We start from the raw sequence: 22,976 nt of genomic DNA on the forward strand, positions 1-22,976 counted from the left end.
TTTGCCTTTTCCAGATTGCCGCCTACTCCGGCTTCGAAATGCTTCTTTTTAAACACAGTGACCACCCAGAGTAGGGTGTGTTTGAACAGCATGTGACAGACCGCTCAGTTTAAAGGGATAGTGCACCCAAATATGAAAATTCAGCTGTTATCTACTCAACCATATGCTCATGGAGGCTCAGGTGAAGTTTTAGAGTCCTCACAACACTTCAGAGATCCCAGGGGACAGGGGGTAGCAACACAACTCCACCAAATGACATTTTTCCAAACAACTTTTTATGTTGGGGCTTCAGGACACTTGGATCACTACGGACGAGCAGTATGGAGATATTTTGTGGTTTCAATTATGTGTTTTTGGACGTTTGAATCTGGGGCGCCGTAAGCCCCCATTAGGTGGAGTTGTGTTGCTACCCCCTTTCCCCTGGGATCTCCGGAAGTATTGTGAAGACTCTAAAACTTCACCTGAGCCTCCCTTGGCATATGGGTGAGTAGAAAATGGCTGAATTTTCATTTTTGAGTTTTCTTTCCACAGGTTTCACTAACTCTTCTTTAATGAGCCACCCTGTGGACAGTGGGGTGATTTAGATATTTGAATGGTATATTGAAAATGTTATAGTTTCCTCCCAAAAAAAAACTGTTGTGAGATATTGCATCCAACCTTGAGTTCAGGATTTCTCTTCATCATGTCAAGAATAATGTAGCAGCCAATGGAGTGTCCCACCAGGACCAAGCTGGTCTCTCTGGGAACATGTTTCCTGAGGAAAGCCAGCTTGTGTTCAATCTGCCCATTCAGACCAAACACGTCACCCTCTACTGCTGAGGAGGCATCTGTAAAAAAAGACAAAAAAAGAAAAAGATAAAAATCTTAACTTGTCTTGGTCAAATTCTTACTGATTTTTCTATATTGTCTTTGGTGTCTTTGTTCAACTATCCTGAATTACTCATTCATAACAACATAACAAATTTTGAAATATACTGGGTTTGATGAACATTCCTGTTTAGGGAGCATAGTTATTAGAGCCCAACCAATTGATCGTCTGGCCAAAATAGGCCTGTCACAGACAACTGCCATGTCACTCTTGCTTATCTGTTAGCTTTGTTTGCGAGGTAGCTACCCAGCTAAAATTTGTTAGTACAATCATGCAGCAGATTGAAAGCAAGGCATCAGAGCGTCTTTCTGCAGCTCAGTGGGTGAAGGTTTGAGTCCGCTGCGTGTTGACTTCACATTATTTTGTTACCTAGTTGGTGAGACACAGTGCTGGAAAGTAAATAAACAATGTTTCCATCTTGTACGCTACATGAAAATGAGCTAATCGTACTCATTTGCCACATTAGCCAACTAGCTGTAGTGTTATCAGAGTTGAGTTGTAGTACATCACTGCCACCTAGAGGTCAGAGACTGAGAGTGTCTTGTAATAGGTATGTTGTTGTTAAAAAAACAGTAAAGTTGCCAAGTTAAACACAAGATGTGCAGTCTGTGCTCTCACTCTTTCTTGTATCACATCATAACATGGTGTCAGAAGACTTTGTTCAAAACGGAGAAAAGGATAACAGTTTTTTCACGGAGGATGAAGAGAACCTGCCAGTTTCATTTGTGTTGCAGCCGTGCTGATTGCAAAACTAAGTTAAGCTAATGTTAGCAACCAAACAATCTAACATACTGGGCGCAGCAGACAGGGAAAAAGAAAAAAAGTGAGCAGCCATGGATTGGTTTCAAGTGCCTCCACCACCCAGCTTCAGTTTCACAAAGTCAGAGGAATGGCCCAGGTGGATTAAAAGGTTTGAGAGGTTCAGGACAGCTTCCAGTCTGGAGCTACAGCTGGAGGAAAACCAAGTGAACACTCTAATATATACCATGGGAGAGGAAGCTGAGGACGTGATAACCTCACTTCGCTGGACGCCAGAGGAGATACGTGAGTTCAGCACTGTCACAGCTAAGCTGGAAGGACACTTTGTAGTTCAATCAGAGACAACAAGAGGCTGGAGATTCTGCTGATAGCTTCATCACAGCGCTTTATTGTTTGTCCGAACGTTGTGGGCTTGAGAGACAAAAGGCTGTCTGAGCAACTCCAAATGGACCCTGAGCTAACACTGGAGAAAGCTGTCACTCGTGTCCGCCAAAGTGAACTAGTGAAAAAGCAGCAGGACATGCCAGTGAGCAATTTCAAAACAACGGCTACAGCTGCTAATATGGACAGTGTTGGTGTGCAGCAGCGAACAGTCAACAAAGGCAAAGTTAAGCAGCAAAGCAAAACACCCTTCAAGAGACAAAGTAAGCACCCTCACTCACAGCCATATAATGACAAACAGTGCAAAAGATGTGGTAGAGCACCTTCTCAGAGCAAACAGCTACAGTGTCCAGCCACAAATGTATTTTGCAACCAATGTCACAAAAAAGGACACTATGCAAAAGTGTGCAGATCTGGGGCTGTTGGAGAGGTTTATGCCACCTGCAGACCCGGCTGCAGAAACAAATTAAAGGGGGGGCACTAAATTTTTTTAGGGGGGCAAACTTTTTCAAACTACTTCAGGCTGAACAATGGCTCTGTGACCACTCCTACAGTGCTGAGAAATATTATTTTCCCTCACCAAAAAGGGGCAGTTCATCCCAAAATCTAAAAAAACAAACAAAAAACATTATTGTAGTGCTCTGTCCATTTATTCAACTCAAAAGTCAAGCATTTCTGGAGACATAAGCACTGATGTCAAGCTGAACACTGAAGTAAACATTCAAACTAGGAGAGGTAGCTACAGCAGCTAGGGAGCACAAGGAGCAGAACAAATCAGTGTTACCCTTCTGCCTTTAAGTACCCTAAGTGGGTGTATCTGTAAGGTGTGTGTGTGTGTGTGTGTGTGTGTGTGTGTGTGTGTGTGTGTCACTTTCAGCAGAGTGGCAGGCGGCGTTTGTGGAGTGTGTGAAACCTTCTTAACACATTGTCCTTCCACTCATTCCTAAATTTTCGAGTCAAGTCCCTAGCATGAATGTTTACTTCAGTGTTACTGTTGACTTCAGTGCTTACGTTTCCAGTTAAAGTCAATGGTGCTGCTGCTTCCTGCTCCCCCCCGTTCGCGTTGTCACTTCTCGTCGTTATATTTTTTTGGAAATAATTCCGGATATCCATAGCTCGCGCCTCGCGGCGATATTAATTATCGATGCTGTCCATGAATGAATGAGTCAGCACCCGCCCCCCTCTGTCTGTAATTGGCTGAAAGTTGACTTCATTTGTTGGTTGGATTGGTTGAACTGTATGATCGTCAAAACGAGATAGGAATAAGAGAGAGTTGGCCACTCTGAGTTAAAAAAACAAATCCCCCCAAAAATAAACAGCTTCCAGTCGAGGGCGGGCACAGCTGACTCTGTGGGCGGGCACTGCCCCCCAATGCCCGCCCATGCCGCCGGGTCTGGCCACCTGTCAGGATGCCACAGAGGAGGACATGGCCTTCTTGGGCTCAGTGGGCGCAGATGGGGGCGCCAAAGCTTGGCTAACAGGGGCGTTGGTAGCTTAGTGGTAGAGCAGGCGCCCCATGTACAAGGCTGTTGCCGCAGCGGCCCGGGTTCGACTCCAGCCTGTGGCCCTTTGCTACATGTCACTCCCTCTCTCTCCCCCTTTCACACTTGGCTAACAAAAGTCAAGATAAACGGCCATGAATTTGATTTCAGAATAGATACAGGTGCGGATGTAACAGCCATACTGGATTCTGAATACCAATCACATGGACAGTTTCCAGAGCTGGAGAAATCAGCTAAACCTCTCTATGGAGCTGGAAGGAACCGTCTGCGGGTGAGGAAAATTCACAGCCACACTGACAACACACAGCAAGAGCACAGTAGAAGATGTGTATGTAGTCTCAGGTCTGAAGTCAGGTCTACTGGGAGGCACAGCAAGTGTAGCACTGGGACTGGTAGCCAGAGTACATGCCATATCCCTGAACTCCACAGCGTCAGTAAAACAGCAGTATCCCAAGCTTTTTGAAGGGCTGGGCAAAATGGAGGGGAATACGAAATTGAACTCAAGATGCAACCAAATGCAAAACCGTTTTCCCTGACTACCCCGAGAAGAATCCCTCTACCACTCTTGCCCAAAGTGAAGCAGGTACTGGCTTGTATGGAAAACCTGGGTGTAATCTCAAAGGCTGAACAACCCACTGACTGCTGCGATGGAATGGTCCCTGTATCTAAACCAAATAACACGGAGTTGTGCATATGTGTCGACCTAACAAAACTGAATGACTCAGTCAAGAGAGAAAGGCACATGCTTCCCTCAGTCGAGCATACACTTGGACAGCTAGAGGGGGCGAAAGTGTTTTCAAAGCTCGATGCCAACTCGGGATTCTGGCAAATACCCCTATCAAAGGAATCTGCACTCCTGACGACATTTATCATACCATTCAGCAGATACTGCTTTAATCGCCTGTGTTTCGGCATATCCTCTGCACCAGAGCACTTCCAGAGGAGAATGTCCCAGATCCCAGAGGGCTTAGAGGGAGTATTATGCCAAATGGATGACGTGCTGGTGTACGCAGAGTCGCAGGCCCTCCACGACACACGCCTACATGCAGTTCTCAGGAGACAGGAGTCACACTAAAAAGTGAAAAGTGTGAATTCTCAAAAGACTGTGTCAAGTTCCTGGGGCAGATTATAGATAAGGCCGGAGTCAGAGCAGATCCCGATAAACTGGAAGCAGTCACCAGCATGAAAAACACAGCTGATGTGACTGGAGTCAGATGTTTCCTGGGGATGGTAAATTACCTAGGTAAATACCTCCCACATCTGGCAGAAAAAAACAAAGCCCCTCAGAGATCTGTTTAGAGCAAAGAATATATTCACATGGGGAGATAAACAACAGCAAGTATTTGACAGTATCAAAAAGGATCTGAGTACGCCACCTGGACTGGCACTCTACAGCGCTAAAGTCAACACAGTGGTTTCAGCTGACGCGTCCTCTTACGGACTTGGAGCAGTGTTACTACAGACGACCAACTCAAACCAGTAGCGTATGCCTCCAGAGCACTCAGCAACACGGAGCAAAGATAAGCTCAAATTGAAAAAGAGGCATTGGCCATTACATGGGGGTGTGAGCGCTTTTCTGATTTCCTGGTGGGGATCACTTTCCATGTTGATACTGACCACAAGCCCCTTGTGCCGCTACTGGGGTCAAAGAACCCGGACAAGTTACCTCCTTGTATTCAAAGACTGAGAATGAGACTGATGAGGTTCGCATACTCCATCCCCATGTTGCAGGCAAAAACATGCCATACAGGCATATAGCTTCCTGTTCTGAGGCCACAGAAGCGAGAAGGTCATCAACATAAAAACTGTGCATGATGGTTTCAAACACCTGCTGGCTGTAGAGCTCTTTGTTATCTTTGGCGCACCTCCGGAGAGCAAAATTAGCACAGCTTGGGGAAGATGTAGCCCCAAACAGATGGACAACCATCCTGTACTCCACCATACACTGGCTAAAGTCTCCATTGGGCCACCATAAAATCGTAACAGGTCTGCATCTTCCTCTGGCACTCGAACCTGGTGAAACATGGCCTCGATGTCGGACATAAAAACAATAGTTTCTTTCCTGAATCTAGTTAAGACGCCAATCAACATGCTTGTGAGGTCTGGTCCTTGCAGGAGATGTGCATTGAGTGAGGCCTCTTTGAATGATGCTCCACAATCAAAAACAACACGCATCTTCTTTTTTTGAGGATGGTATACCCCATGATGAGGGATATACCAAACCTTGCCATCACTGCGCTTCAGATCTGTGTCTGGCACTCTTTCTGCAAAACCACTTGCTATGAGGTCGTTCATGAATGCAATGCAGTCCTTGTGGAACGATGGCTCCCTAAGAAACCTCCTCTTCAAATTAAGAATACGTTGCTCGGCAACTATGCGGTTGTTAGGCATGCTGAAATTTCTGTCTTTAAGAGGCAAAGCAATGCTGTAATGGCCATCAACCAGTTTCACAGATCTGTCAGCCATTTCCAAGAACCTCCCTTGACATCCCCAACAGTTCATCTTGGTTGTTCTCAGGGAAGTCTGTCTTAAACTGTTTATTCCAGAGCTCGTCAAGCGTGATGGCTGAAATTCTATTGATAGTAACTGCTGACTGTCACCCAGGACTATCAGTGCATCCACCAAGTGGTCCATTTACTGTCCAGCCCAGCATCGTCTTGACAGCATATGGCCCTCCATCCACGCTCCTAATAACCTCCAGGGGCTCCAAAGCACTGGGGACATTTGTGCCTATCAGAACCTCCACATCTGAATCTATTTCTGGCAAACAGACATGTTTCAAGTGAGGCCATTTTCCCAAGTCCTACTGTCATGGGATGTTGCTTCTGTCGACAGGCATCTCATGTTGTATGAAGAGCTTTGGTATTTCACAATACACATCACTGTCTTACAGGGTCCAAAACTAACACTCACCACTCGACAATTACGGGTAGATTTTGCCTCTGGCTGGTAAATTTTTAAGACCACTCGCCACACTGGCGAGTTATTTTTTTCCAACGAAAAATGCATTTTTTTGTTACTGGAGAACGATGCTGGTATCGGTTGGTTTCCTGGCAGAGTAATGTGTATTTCAGGCAGTGACGATCTTTGGTCACGTACGTTAAGTGTGTCACATGCATTTGCGACTAAAAATAGTTTTGTGCGAGCAAAAGAAATCATTGAGGAGCACGCTGTGTGAGTAGGCTACAGATTTCAACCAGCAGCAGGACGAAAGGCGAATGCCTGCCGGTTGTGCGTTGAACGGGGGTCACAGACACAGACAGGAATACGTATTCCTGTCAAATACGGTGGCCATAGTGCTCCGCGGCGCAAGATAACAGTTTACTGGCGCAAGGTCAAATAATTTCCTCTTTCGTTGGTGTCATGACTGCCCAGAAGTACCTGAACAGCTGAGCCGTGGCGGCACACAGGTATGTGACGTGTCAGAGGGGAAACGGGCCGTTCACATTACTCTTTGTGGCAGGTAACGGTCCACAGACCTCACTGCACTTTAGGGACTGTTCTTTACTTGTCAGGGGAGGAGGGTGGCTGGCTGATTTTAATTTTATTTATTTTATTTGAATCCCTGCTATGTTAATCAGTTGGTGCAGTTTCACTTAAGTAAAAAAAATGACTGAACAACTTTCACTTGTATTGGAGTAATATTTGACCAAGATTATCTTTAGTTTCACTCAAGTCACTGTTGAATACTTTGTCCACCACTGATCAGACATTCATGTTTATATAGGTCAGGCCCTGCTGTTGCAGTCTGGTCGAGCTAAAATCTTATGTCTCAACTGTCCAAAGGAGACTGAAGTCAGTGATTCATGTAAAATTCCTTAATGAAAGATTCTTTTTGCACTGTAGTAAGAATATTACAGAATTTATTAACCCAAATATTACACTTAACTGTTGAAACAGTTATTCATATTTTAGTTTACATTATTACTAATATTAGTGCACACTATTAAAATATTGATTGAGAATCGCATACAAGACCCAAATGACATGCTAAATAATACTGATAGCAAATTACAACACTTAAAAGCAATTTTTATTTGGTTGGCTGGTAAAATATCTGCCTGGCTGGTAAAAAAATTTCACTTACCAGCCAGCCTTAAGAGGGACTCGCCGATCTGTGGGGGTGAGCTCCGGTGTCCCCTTTCCCCCACAAGTCGCACGTACACTTCTTCTGTGTAGGGCCAGGCGCTTTTTTGCCTCCACTTTTATGTCTGACCATTTCTTCTTAATTTCGGCTGCAGTCCGGCCCTCTGAGGCAACGTTGTTGACAGCATCTGTCACATGCTGCCACTCTTCTGCCTTTTTGGCATTAGTAATGCCCACGCTGTGCCCACCAAACAACACAATTTTTCTTTTTTCCACCTCATCTACAAGAATTTGCACTTCACATTGCATGAAATTTGGTTTCTTTGCTCTTTTCCCCTCTTAGGCCATCTTCAGTCTCTGTATGAATGAATATGTATCAAGGGTGTTCCCCCGACTTTTTATAGCCACATATGGGCGGGGCAAGGCGCTCCCTCAGGTGTGCCAACTTTAGAGTTGACTGTGATTTATAACTGGAAACAGGCGTAGGACGTGTGTGCGCACTGTGTTATAAATCAGGTAGTTTTTGTGCTCACGCATTTCCTGTGTTTCCTCCATACGCCATTTGTAGTGATCTTTCCAACGCACAGTTTTATGAATGAGGCCCTTGGTCACCGGCCCCAGTGAGACCACTAGCCTGCGAATAGCCTCTCCACTTTTAAATCACTGCTCAAGACTCACTTGTTGGCCTTTGGTTGAGTACAGTCACCTCTATTTGGTCTTTTACCTTTGTTATATTTCACTGTATAAATGTTTTTTGTGTGTTGTTGTTGTTCTTGCTTATTTAACTGTAAAGCACTCTGGCTGGCTGTTGGCTGTTTTAAAGGCGCTATATAAATAAAGCTGACATTGACATTGACATTGACTAGTTTGTATTTCAACCATACCACTGTCCACTGCTTTTCTGAGATGCTATTTTCCTTCTCTGCCTCCACTTTATTTTCCTTTTGATGGATGTACAACAAGCTGGGATGTTGTGAGCCACATATTTGGCATGAAAGACGCTTGCTGCACTTTTTTGCTGATGTGCCCAGTGCACAAGCATCCAAAGCAAACTCCTTTAGTTTTCAGGAAATTCATCTTTTCACTGTGAGGTTTCCTCTCCAATAGAGTGCATGACTCCAATGTGTGTCCACAGCTTTTACAGTAGAGGCAAGCCTTTTCAGATCCATCCCTTTTGTTATCTGGTGGAGCCCTTTTTTTTAACTGTTCTAACAGTCGTGGCAAAACTGCTCCCCCTAACCTTTGAACGAGGCATGGATTTTGTTCTGCCGCCTTCCTTGACTGCCGCCAGTGTTGGAGCATCCTGTATGTCTCCAAATACAGGGTCCATAGCAATCTTCACTTGACGCTCAATGAAGTTTACAATATCAACAAACATGGCTCTGCGCCGACCCCTTTCCTGTATGTCACAAGCTGTAGTACGCCACTTGTCCCTTAGCTTGTATGGTAGCTTCTTGATCACAGTGAGCATATTTGCTGATGTATTCAAATCACACAGATTATATACATCCTTCATGGCATTACAACATCCACGTAAGAACAGACTGTATGCTTGTAAAGCCTTTGCATCCTCTGATTTAATTGATGACCATGAAAATATTTTATTCATGAAAGCTGATGCTATTACATGATCATTTCCAAAATGTTCATGAAGCAAAGCCTTTGCTGTGGCATATCCATTTCCATCAGTCATGTGTTGACAGCTTCAGAATAACTGTTGTGGCTGCCCCCTGGTGTACTGCTCCAGGTAGCGAAGGCAGTCACTCCCATTGTTGGTCTTTAGTTCTATTGTTTGTTCAAATGACTGCATGAAGGCATGATATTGCAGTGGACTGCCGTCAAAGATCTGAATGTCCCTTTTCGGCAGTGATGCTAGACTTTGTTGATGCACCAGCATTGATGTTATTTCATTTTGTTTTTCCATAATAGACATCATGTTATGTTCACTGCTGATGTTCCCAGAAGAGGGTACATTCGCATCTTTCAGATGAGACACTGGGGGCGCTGCATCATTTGGAGTTATGATCTGTGGTTTTATTGGCATTGAGGACCCCTGCTGGGTCTTGACAGCTTCTTCAAATTGTTTTGCCTTTGCACCTCCAAATATACACGATCCTCTCCCATCCTTTTCATCTTCACATGGTACAAAGGGCTCTGCATGGATATTAAGTCCCTTCTCAAAATAAGACTCCATGCCATCCAGTTTCTTAGAAGAAGCACTCATCCTACTCCATCCAGCAGTTCTCAAAACACTTACTTTTGCCATGGATGCAGCTATTTCTGCTTCAAGTTGAAGCTGTTCCTTTTGTTTCCTTATTTGCTCTTCCTGCTCTTCAAGAGCATGTTTTTCCTTGAGCAACTTTTGCCGAGCCAGTAAAGCAGCCATTTCAGCCTCAGCTTTTTTTGCTGTTGCTACTGACTCTTGTTTTGAGCTTCTGTCAGCACCTGTGAGCATGGTGGTAGTGAGTTGGTGTCTGCTCTGTTCCATTCATCGGCTCTGCACTTGCCATACAGAGCATGTTGTCTGTTTCCTGAAACCAGTCACTATCCACACACCAGCAGCCTGCAGCAGCAAAACCCAGACTGGATCTTCCAACTGACAGGACTGGACTGACTTTGACTGACACTAAACTAACAGAACTTACAGACGGTGAGTAAACCCTATTTTTTAGTCTTCTATGATCTGTATTTTCTTTTGGAGTTTTTTTTTTAGGCCAATTGAGCTACACTTGTGTTACAGACTGAACTGAACTAAATGAAATGAATCATCTTTTTGTTTGAGTACTGAGAACTGAAGAGGGAGAGACTGAAAACCCGGTGTGGAGTTTTGTTTTGGATTACCTTGTTTTTTTTTATGGTGTTGTACTGTGGGGGAATATTGTGTATTATTTTGCATTAAACATATCATATACACTGCATGGTACTGAAAATTGTTGTGTGGTGTTGTGTTGTTATTTTGTGCTGTCACTCAATATAGGGTGTATGTTCTCTGGTGAAGTACATTCTTTGTAAGGTTTTGGGTTTAAAACAACTAAAAGACAAACAAACAAAAAAATACAACTAACTAAACTTGACTATCATACATGCCAGGAGAGAGACCTGGTGCCTGTATCACGAAGCGAGATCAACCTTTCCTGGGTTACCCAGACCTATCCTGGGTTGACTAATCCTAACAGTGGCAATCAGGATAATCGGTATCATGACGCTGGATATCAACACGGTAACTCAACCCAGGGTTGCTTTATCAAGAGCCGTGAAGGCGCATGCAGCGGACCAATCACAATCATGAGAGAAGCGCAGCATTACTGAGTGTCACTGAGCGTCCTCACAGAGCGCCGTATGTGAGGGAAAACAAGTATTTCTAGAGATTAATTCTACTAAAATATGAGGAGGAGAAAAGCAACATTACAGAAAAGGCCAACACCGTGGCAGCTGCAGGAGGAGGAAACATGCGTGGCAACACATAACGGGATGAATAATGTTTAGCTTTAGTTTAGATTACTTTATTTGCACATAATGTTAAAAAGACAGTATAAAATTTACAAGATTAAAAAAAGAAAAGTGCCGGAGAGTTTAGAAGCCACTCAAAGCTTATCAAAGAAATTACCCTGTCCAAACATCAATGGAATCACATAATAGAGAAGAAAAAAAAAACGGGTCAGGGCAGAAGAAATAGAGGAGGAGAGAGGGAAAAATCAAGACAAAACAAGGTAGCAAATAAAATGATCCCATGAAATCAATGCTGCGCAGATGAATTGCATCTATTACAATTATCGTCTAACATCATTGCGTCTGATAAATTGGTCTTCTTTGTCATAAGGTTATATATGCTACAATAAAGCTTAAAGCTGACGCCACAATTAAATCATATCAACACCAAATTGATAGTCTGAATAAAATCATCCTGATATTGAGATGTGTTAGAAATTAACAGCTGTGCAAAAATATACCTAGTCTCCCTCTTTAAAAAACAAAAAGGAAAATCCCTCAAACACCATGAAGTGTAGACATGATTACTACTTTCCACATTTCCAGCAGCAAAGCTGTCAATTAGGCCCATTATCTTTAACAGGGATCATTTCCTCCAACAAAACAAAACGTTGGCACTAATTAATGGTGCTATTAAGTAAGCAAATGATCAGTGTCTTTCTTATGAAGGGGTGGGATGAAAGTTTGACTTCTTTCCACTCCTTTTTGAACAGTCTTTTCATTGTCTGTTGTTGTTGCTTTCTTTTCTTTTTTAATGTTCAAAATAAACTTTCAAATCAAAATCAATCACATTAATTAAACTTCCCGTCATGAATGGGCTGCATTTCTGTCAGCGGAGTCACAGCTGATTGGCCAGTGGGTGGTGCTTTTTATAGGATCAGATTCAACCCTGAACTTACCCTGCCCTGGAGCAGGATAGTCGTTTCGAGTAAGTTACCATGGTGATCTACCCCGATAAGAACCAGGGTTCAACGCTAAGGCTTTTTTTCACTTGCCCGGTCGGGCAAGTTGGTCAAAGATCTACTTGCCCGAAGTCAGTTTTTACTTGCCCTATAAAAATTGTTTAATTTAAGCAGCTATCAAATAACAAAGACTGCAGTTATTTTTATCTTATGTAATCTTTATCCACACTGTATTTATTAATTAAAACAACATACAGTACAGGCCAAAAGTTTGGACACACCTTCTCATTCAATGCGTTTTCTTTATTTTCATGACTATTTACATTGTAGATTCTCACTGAAGGCATCAAAACTATGAATGAACACATGTGGAGTTATGTACTTAACAAAAAAAGGTGAAATAACTGAAAACATGTTTTATATTCTAGTTTCTTCAAAATAGCCACCCTTTGCTCTGATTACTGCTTTGCACACTCTTGGCATTCTCTCCATGAGCTTCAAGAGGTAGTCACCTGAAATGGTTTCCACTTCACAGGTGTGCCTTATCAGGGTTAATAAGTGGAATTTCTTGCTTTATCAATGGGGTTGGGACCATCAGTTGTGTTGTGCAGAAGTCAGGTTAATACACAGCCGACAGCCCTATTGGACAACTGTTAAAATTCATATTATGGCAAGAACCAATCAGCTAACTAAAGAAAACGAGTGGCCATCATTACTTTAAGAAATGAAGGTCAGTCAGTCCGGAAAATTGCAAAACTTTAAATGTGTCCCCAAGTGGAGTCGCAAAACCATCAAGAGCTACAACTAAACTGGCACACATGAGGACCGACCCAGGAAAGGAAGACCAAGAGTCACCTCTGCTTCTGAGGATAAGTTCATCCGAGTCACCAGCCTCAGAAATCGCAAGTTAACAGCAGCTCAGATCAGAGACCAGATGAATGCCACACAGAGTTCTAGCAGCAGGCCCATCTCTAGAACAACTGTTAAGAGGAGACTGCGCGAATCAGGCCTTCATGATCAAATAGCTGCTAGGAAACCACTGCTAAGGAGAGGCAACAAGCAGAAGAGATTTGTTTGGGCCAAGAAACACAAGGAATGGACATTAGACCAGTGGAAATCTGTGCTTTGGTCTGATGAGTCCAAATTTGAGATCTTTGGTTCCAACCGCCGTGTCTTTGTGAGACGCAGAAAAGGTGAACGGATGGATTCCACATGCCTGGTTCCCACTGTGAAGCATGGAGGAGGAGGTGTGATGGTGTGAGGGTGTTTTGCTGGTGACACTGTTGGGGATTTATTCAAAATTGAAGGCACACTGAACCAGCATGGCTACCACAGCATCCTGCAGCGACATGCCATCCCATCCGCTTTACGTTTAGTTGGACGATCATTTATTTTTCAACAGGACAATGACCCCAAACACACCTCCAGGCTGTGTAAGGGCTATTTGACCAAGAAGGAGAGTGATGGAGTGCTGCGGCAGATGACCTGGCCTCCACAGTCACCGGACCTGAACCCAATGGAGATGGTTTGGGGTGAGCTGGACCGCAGAGTGAAGGCAAAGGGGCCAACAAGTGCTAAACACCTCTGGGAACTCCTTCAAGACTGTTGGAAAACCATTTCAGGTGACTACCTCTTGAAGCTCATGGAGAGAATGCCAAGAGTGTGCAAAGCAGTAATCAGAGCAAAGGGTGGCTATTTTGAAGAAACTAGAATATAAAACATGTTTTCAGTTATTTCACCTTTTTTTGTTAAGTACATAACTCCACATGTGTTCATTCATAGTTTTGATGCCTTCAGTGAGAATCTACAATGTAAATCGTCATGAAAATAAAGAAAACGCATTGAATGAGAAGGTGTGTCCAAATTTTTGGCCTGTACTGCATGTCATGTATTGTAGCTTAATTCCTACACAAAAATGACAGTGTCAGGGCTTAAAGTGAAAAATTTGTCAATCGTTCTCTGTCTATAATTTTGCGCCCTACTTGAGCCATGCCCACCTCTATTTATTTTTCACCCCTCTCTCCAGTTCTGCTGTATTAACACCAGGTTTAATATATTTTGCTTCCATCTCTCTGCCCTGCTCTACTCTACTTCAACGCTACTTAGCTCTCTCTCTACTCTACCAGTAGACTACCACATCCACCTGTTGCACAAAAACGCACACAGCAGTGTTTCCTCGGATGGAGTTGTAGCAGCGGAGATGAAGCACATGCATGAAAAATAATTTTCACATGCGTGAAACTTTTTTGTATGCTTGCAAAGCACAGCCTGCTGGGATGTTTCTGTGTATCTACTGGCACCAGAAGGGCTCTTTAGGACTAAGTACATACAGTACATGTGTGCACAGTAATGAGCAGGTGAAATGTCTGTCTGGCTTACATATGAGGTGTCTCAAGATTTAGGAACGCACAATTTTATTGAATATAATAAATAGTGCTGCACGATTTGATAAAAATGTGCGATTGCGATTATGGTGGACAATATTGCGATTTGCGATTACAATATAATTACAATAAAATGTAATAAATAAATGGTATCATGAGTCTTTTTTTGCTTGATTCAGTGTTTCCCCTACATTATATTAGGGGAGCACTGACCTGACATAGTTATTATTATGGACAGACAGAGTGTCAATGACCATTAACAGACTGAGCACAGTCAAACACGCTGCTCACACAGCAGCGCAGCACATCTGCAGATGAAAATTAGCCTGTATGGCTAAATTTGGCACATTTACGTGACTTAAGTGATTATGTTAATTAATGTACACTGTCCCTTCTTAAATAAAATAAACATAAACACAAACTGTACACACAGCGGAGCGAGCCTGTGTTGCGTTCAGGCGTTGTCACGTAAATGACAAATTCCAGCACGCCATAGCACAACACAGCAGCATGTCAAGTGGGCCGAAACAGAGCAAAATTGCTCAATTTTTCATTTGTTATGGAGTCCATGTTTTCCCTGTGACATTTATAAATGTTTGCTTAACCAACTCGGCCTGTTCATGGTCGAGCTCATGCTCTCCTTCAGCGTCTGTGTTGGTCACTGCTGCACGCCGGCTGCACGCACCAGGATAGCTTGTGGGCGTGATGTCAACAAACTCCACACACTACAGGGGCCCGTATCACGAAGCAGGATTAATGTCTTAGCGAGGTAACTTCAGGGTTAACCCTGGGTTTTCGGTCTCACGAAGCCGGTTCAGTTCTTATCGGGGTAGATCACCATGGTAACTTACCCTGAACGGCTATCCTGCTCCGGAGCAGGGTAAGTTCAGGGTTGAATCTGATCCTATAAAACGCACCACCCACTGGCCAATCAGCTGTTCGGAAAAAAATGACTCTGCTGACAGAAATGCAGCTCAGTCCAATAGTATGTCTCTGCAGACCCGGAGATTGCAGATTCAGACCCGCAATTCTGGACCCGCAGTTCTAGACCCCTTGTTTTTCGTCCCCTACTGGACGGCTGTATAACTGCAACTAAATCAGCGTCTCACCCAAACACCACTGTTTGAAAGAAGTTGGACTTTTAATGCTTTATTACAATTTACAATTTTAAAGTTTTATTACACCCGAATAAAAATACCAAGATTTAATTGATGATTTATGCCTGGGTGCTGTTCTGCATCATTATTGTTTGCTGGTTGTTCTGTATGGTTTAATCCAAGTATTTTAGTTCTTTATTTGTTAATATTCATCAGACTGCTCTGACTAGCACACCAAAAACTTGCACTGCATTGATCAAACCCGCTACAACATATAATAGGAAGTGTCTGGTCTTGGGTGTCCAGTGCTCACTTTTGTTGTGGGAATTTGAAACAAAGGCTGTGAAATAGGCTACTGAAATGGTTTGAAATGTTTTATTGTGTGCAGTTGTTACATCACACACCAGGGAGATCTGCAGAGAAAAAAAGAAATCAAACATATCACAAAACTGAAAACAGAAATACTTTAAAAAAAAAAATTTAAATACCTATCACAGTCTACATTGAAATACTGAAGATTCTGGAGCATAGCAAATACATTATTATATCGACATATTAACAATAGTGCCCCTTTCTTCCTCATCTGCCTTTCGATCCTCCACGAAACTCCTCCACGAAACTGTGGTTTCCCCTTTCTGGATTGTTATGTGCACCTTAAAAAGAGAGTCCCTAATTATTCAAAGTTAAGATTTTTCAACCGTTTTACGCACATAAACAAGGCCAAAACCTAATAATAAACAAAAATACATTTCTGATCATCTGCGCTGGATGAGCTTAATGTCTATCCAAAAAATCTCTAAATATATGCTATAGAGTAATATCAATGTAGTGATATAAACACACGTGATAATAATATTATGAATAATAAAGGAAAAAATATATTAAAAAAAAAATAAAGGTGTATTACTTGATATACATGAATACAAAATTAACTTTTAGCATAAAGTACACTAATTGCCAATATGTAAACAGTTTCATGCTTGTATGAAAACGTAAGCCTATACACGTTTTTCTCATATCATCCACTTCATTGCTTTAATCATTTATTTATGTTTAATTTAAAGCACATGCTAAAATTATTCGTCATCGCGCTTCGGTTTCATGAAACAAAATGTGCAGGTCAAACAGTTCATTACTAACAAGCTAAACTATTACCTACTACTTTAACCCATATTTGACGTGCCTTTCAGACTATCGTGGTAAAGACAGTCATGTCATTTTAAACGTATCACTGTAAAACATGAAGTTCGCTCTCTAATTCAAGTCAACAAAATAGTTTAAACAAATAATATGATTCACATTCAATACTCACACTCGGATCGTCATCGGCCATATTCAATAGTTGTAATAGTATGTTGGCTTCCAATGAAATAGAGGGCGCTGTCGCGAAATACAAGGGGTCTAGAACTGCGGGTCCAGATCTGCAGGTCTGAATCTGCGGTCTCCAGGTCTGCAGACACACCCTCCTCGCTCAGTCATGACGGGAAGTTTAATTCATTTGATTGATTTTGATTTGAAAGTTTATTTTGAACATTAAAAAAGAAAAGAAAGCAACAACAACAGACAATGAAAAGATTGTTCAGAAAGGAGTGGAAAGAAGTCAAAATTTCATCCCACCCCTTCATAAGAAAGAAACTGATCATTTGCGAACACTTAAAAGCACCATTAATTAGTGCCAACATTTTGTTTTGTTGGAGGAAATGATCCCTGTTAAAGATAATGGGCCTAATTGACAGCTTTGCTGCTGGAAATGTGGAAAGTAGTAATCATGTCTACACTTCATGGTGTTTGAGGGATTTTCCTTTTTGTTTTTTAAAGAGGGAGACTAGGTATATTTTTGCACAGCTGTTAATTTCTAACACATCTCAATATCAGGATGATTTTATTCAGACTATCAATTTGGTGTTGATATGATTTAATTGTGGCGTCAGCTTTAAGCTTTATTGTAGCATATATAACTTTATGACAAAGAAGACCAATTTATCAGACGCAATGATGTTAGACGATAATTGTAATAGATGCACTTCATCTGTGCAGCATTGATTTCATGGGATTCAAGGGTGTGATCAGTGTCAGATGTACAGGTACAGGTACTGTAGCTACTTGAACCAGTGATGAGTAATTTAACCTACACATCATTTTATTTGCTACCTTGTTTTGTCTTGATTTTTCCCTCTCTCCTCCTCTATTTCTTCTTTCCTGACCTGTTTTTTTTCTTCTCTATTATGTGATTTCATTGATGTTTTGACAGGGGAATTTCTTTGATAAGCTTTTAGTGGCTTCTAACCTCTCCGGCACTTTTCTTTTTTTAATCTTGTAAATTTTATACTGTCTGTTTTTAACATTATGTGAAAATAAACTAATCTAAACTAAAGCTAAATATTATTCATCCCGTTGCCACGCATGTTTCCTCCTCCTGCAGCTGCCACGATGTTGGCCTTTTCTCTAATGTTGCTTTTCTCCTCCTCATATTTTAGTAGAATTAATCTCTGATCCTCACGAGAAATACTTGTTTTCCCTCACATACGGCGCTCTGTGAGGACGCTCAGTGACGCTCAGTGACGCTGCGCTTCTCTCATGATTGTGATTGGTCCGCTGCGTGCGCGTTCCCGGCTCTTGATAAAGCAATCCTGGGTTGAGTTACCGAGTTGACATCCAGCGTCGTGATACCGATTATCCTGATTGCCATTGTTAGGGTTAGTCAACCCAGGATAGGTCTGGGTAACCCAGGAAAGGGTGATCTCACTTCGTGATACAGGCCCCAGGAGAGGCAGTCACGTTCACAGGCACACACGTTAACATTTATTTAGCCTACATTAAATCGCAAATCGCAGCCTTTATGCGGTTATGTAATCGCACAGCCTGACATCGCGATTGCGATTAGATTAATCGTGCAGCACTAATAATAAAGTAAAAAGTCACTTGACATGCTGCTGTTTTGTGCTATGACCTATTTAAGTGTTGGAAGTTGTTATTTACGTGACAACGCCTGAACGCAACACAAGCTCATCATGAGTGCCGTACTGAGCTGCTGTGCGAGAGGTGTGTTTGTCTGTGTGTAACAGCAGTCTGTTGATGGTTATTTACACAGCGTCCATTTCAATAACTTTGTCAGCTGACAAACTGCACCGGGCTCGGGGTCAGGTTTGGTCAGGAAAATGCGGCCCGAGCCGCTCTAGCATGCTCACGTGTGTGTGTGGTGGAACTCCGCCGTGCACCTGCATCAGAGCAGAAGAGCACGTTTTAAAATACATTTATTTTATCAATTAGTTATTAACTTTTACTATTTTTAGCAACTTGCCCGATCGGGCAAATGAGGTTGTTAGTTTACATGCCCGACCGCGAGTTTTACTTGCCCCAGGCAATCGGGCAATCTTTATTGTTGAGCCCTGAGAACTGAACCGGCTTCGTGAGACCGAAAACCCAGGGTTAACCCTGAAGTTACCTCGCTAAGACATTAATCCTGCTTCGTGATACAGGCCCCTGGCTGGCACCCCAGAAAAACAAGACTAACCTAAACTAAACAATTTAAAACAAAAAACTTCTACCTCAAACAATCACAGCATTATAAATAGTAAAAATGTGGAGAGCTGCTCTTTAAAGCACTTAAAGAATTCTATTCTCAGGCCATCCTCCCTTGAAGTATTTCCCAAAGCCATCTTCAGGATTTCAGTCTCAATCTCAGACTGTGTTACAGGGACATAAAGGGCATCCCTATCAGCTGAAGTGACTCTCAGAAGACTGAGTCCTTTTAAAGAAACTGTCCAGATCTGCTTCATTTACATTAATTTCTGTACTATAAAGTTTGAAGAAATTATTTTTAAAAGACTGATTAATTGTTTCTGCATCACACTGTAATATACCATTCTCATCTCTAATTGCTGGAATTGTCTGTCTATCCTCTATGGGGAAGCATCCTCCCTGCCTTATCTTCAGTTTCGAAGTACAATCTACGCAAGCGGAAAAGAGCAAATGCGGTCTCTTCATGACTAAACCTCTGCAGATTTGCCCTGGTGGTGAGGACAGAGTTCCTCAAATCTAAATTGGATGGGTCCAGCATATGCTGCTCCTCTAATCTCTTAAATTTAATGTTTAATCGTAATTTAGCCTCATTGTGGTTCATCTTGACTCCAAGTGAACATTTGCGCCAAATTTGAAAAAAATTCCCTCAAAGCCTTCTTGAGATATCGCATTCACAAGAACAGGACTTACGTACATACGTATGTACAAACTGACAGACAACCCAAAAACATAATGCCTCTGGCCACAGCTATTGGAGGCATAAAAACATTAACCACCTTACAAAAGACTTTTTTTTAAACACTTACAGTTAAGAATTTAGATTAAGAATAAAGGTTACCCATTGAACTTCTATTTCATGACAGTCAACCAACGTTTAGAACCATCTCAAACGTTTATGAAGACCTGTTATTGTGTCTCTAAATTTCTGAACCACAAAGATCTAGACTTAGGTGGGGTGGGATTTAGATAAAGAGATTGACCCAGTACTGTAGAGAGACCTATGTAGCAATGGTGTTACACTAAATTCAATATATCAATTAATTCAGTTCAATTTTCTTTATCAGACTTGAGTTTAACCCTGATTCCTCACCATGTTTTAGATGTGGTGATGCCTTCTGGCAACCTGCTGCAGTCTATTATCATACATCGTCATACTGGCCATTGCCAAAAAATGTACAGCAATGAGATAGATGTCATATCTCCCATTGCCAGTTAGATTGTGGTTTTCAGAAGTCAACAGTTGCATACCTCAGAAGATAACATACTCACCAAGAAATAAGATCCATTTTTCGATAAAATATGGCAGCCTTTTATCAACTACATGGAGAATCTCCCATCTCATATTGAATGATTGTCTGCATGGTCTCTATTTTCACTATGCTAGTGTTATAAAGACCATTCTTTTGTGGTTAATGTTATCCTATCTCTCAAATCCCCCTTTTCCCCTCTGTGTATTGTTTTACTTAATGCCATCCCACAGCAGTGTGTGACCAGGCTGGTGACCGGAATGAGGAGGTGCCAGGCTGTTGTGGCTGTGTATGGTTCTTTCACATGCTACTGAGGCTTAAATGAATAAATTGTTAAATTGCCAATGTGTCTTGTTTTTTCAGACTTCAATCATCCAATCCACCAAACAACAGCAAAAAAAGAGCCGTTTGGCATTGGCAGAGAACATTTGGGAAATTTTTCATGGGCGCAGCCCACATACTCAGCTCTGCTGATCATCCCACGAAGGCATGTTCCTTACAAATGTGGCACCATTTAAAAAGGGAAATAAAAAGGCTTTCCAATGGTACAATATTTATTGCCAAGAAGCATTGTTACAACAAAGGGATAATCTACCAAACACAAATGTCCTTACTTATTGTGCTTAGTTTAGTTACTAGTTACTTTTCAGACCAATGTTATGCATAAAACATACATTTAAAGGCAATTGTTATCCCTAAATCTTTAAAATATCCATACTAAAAATGCCCAGCTTAAAAGAATACTCTGACGATTTGGGAGTTATGCCCTTTCTCTATCATTTTCATAGTGAGACAACATGATCGATATCTTTTTTTGTGTCTGTACGTCCAGTGGCTGGGTCTCAGTGGTTAGCATTGCGACTTAGCTTAGCGAATACAATTGAAGTCTATAGGGGGTCAGTACCCTACTCGGAAAAAGTGAACAAATAAACATTACAGAAACCCTGAAGCTGTTTTTTTTTGCACATGCATTTAAAATAAACATATTTTGCCAACCTATGCCTACGGAGGTGGAATCATTTTGCTGCACAGAATGGGATTCGGTGCTACCATCGCTGTGGAGGCTAGAGATATCATCATCATCGTCATCATTATGAGGAAAACCGCCACAGAGAGTGCATCACAAGGATCATCATCATCATCATCATCATCATGAGGAAAACCGCCACAGAGAGTGCATCACAAGGAGTGAAAACTTTGCAGCAATCACTATTCTGGGTGTGATTGAAACATTTTTTCATGTTCCTAAGATAAACTGGAAAAAACGCCCCAGGCCTGCAGGTGTCGTCTGTGTCGTCTCTTTGTTTGCTTTTACCGAGTGACCTAGCGTACCTGTCCCAGAGCCAGCTGCAGCTGTTGCTCACCGGTGTATCCCTCCGCGCAGGATGTAAACACACTATAGTTCCGTGTATCAAACTTACTTCTAAAATTACTAAAAAGGACTCTCGTTTTTCAAATTAATGTTTAAACGTCCTGGAAGAGAGATCCCTCCTCAGTTGCTCTTCCTGAGGTTTCTACCGTTTTTTCCCCATTAAAGGTTTTTTTGGGGAGTTTTTCCTTATCCCCTGCGAGGGTCCTAAGGACAGAGGGGTGTCGTATGCTGTAAAGCCCTGTGAGGCAAATTGTGATTTGTGATATTGGGCTTTATAAATAAAACTGATTGACTGATTGATTGAAACGTTTGTTTTAAATGCACGTGTAGAAATACCAGCTTCAGGGTTTCTGTAATGTTTATTTGTTCACTTTTACAAGTAGGCTACTGACCCCCTTTAGACTTCAACTGTATTTTTGCTGAGCTAAGCCGCAGTGCAAGCAAAGATAAGCCAGGGGTCTAGCAAATCCAGTCATTTGTTTATTTTTAGAATTGGTTGACAGCATATAATAATTTGAATATTCTTTAATAAAGTTTTTTTTTTAAAGACAGCAGCCTTCTGAGTACCTTTGCCTGGTCATATCGCTGGGCAATCCACTTAGAAATGGACTTTATTCATTGCAGCTCAACAGAAAAAAAAAAACTAAATGGGGTGCCATCAGTGAATTTTTTCCCTTTTAAATTGGTCTCTAAAATCCTGTACTGGTTGGGCACTAATAGTTATTCATGATCTCTCTTCCAGTGTACCTAGATTAGCATGAGAACACCAAGGTGTTAAGAACTTGAGAAAAATCTGTACCTTCTACCATGTCCATGGAGTCTGGTGGTGCACAGTGACCAGCATGGCTCACAGCCCACACTGGGTGGCGGTATCCAAACATACTGTGGAGTGTTTGCATGAAGGTTCTGTAGAAGCCCACCACACCTGGGTTACCTGCATGGAAGACAGCAGATGATCAGTATATTTGCCCTTTTAACAAGAGGTGGGGCAAGTGCTATTTCACTTTTTTGGCCTGGATTTATATATATATGTGTGTGTGTGTGTGTGTGTGTATATACACACACACACACACACACACACACACACACACACACACATTCTTTTTGGAAGCACCGCGAAGTCTGTAATAATTTCACTCTCCGCCATGCTTGTTGTTGCTGTGGCTAACAGTATGATGTCGATATGTCAACAAGCCGAAATATCAAGAGTATCACGATATGAATTTTTCTTATGATATAATAATAAACTGGTATTATCGTTAATGAGATGATATGGCAAACCCCTAACCCACACTGTAAATTTAAATATTATAACTGAGTAAAAAGTTAAGATCAGTGAAATTCAACATGAGCTACATCTGAATGGA

The 22,976-nt window shown here is 42.0% G+C and overlaps 1 protein-coding gene across 2 annotated transcripts in view; it reads right to left on the bottom strand.

Annotated features, from left to right (window-relative positions):
- Positions 1–22,976, bottom strand: part of ldah (lipid droplet associated hydrolase) — a 42,892-nt gene that overhangs the window by 16,532 nt on the left and 3,384 nt on the right. For both annotated transcript variants that reach the window (XM_049596319.1, XM_049596320.1), the window contains 2 exons: positions 22,409–22,543; positions 658–827 (listed from right to left, as the gene is read on the bottom strand). In XM_049596319.1, coding sequence (XP_049452276.1) covers positions 658–827; positions 22,409–22,543 — 305 coding nt within the window. The remainder of the gene's footprint in view (positions 1–657; positions 828–22,408; positions 22,544–22,976) is intronic.

The sequence above is a fragment of the Epinephelus fuscoguttatus genome, linkage group LG14, assembly GCF_011397635.1.
Source record: "Epinephelus fuscoguttatus linkage group LG14, E.fuscoguttatus.final_Chr_v1".
Classification (NCBI taxonomy): Eukaryota; Metazoa; Chordata; class Actinopteri; order Perciformes; family Serranidae; genus Epinephelus; species Epinephelus fuscoguttatus.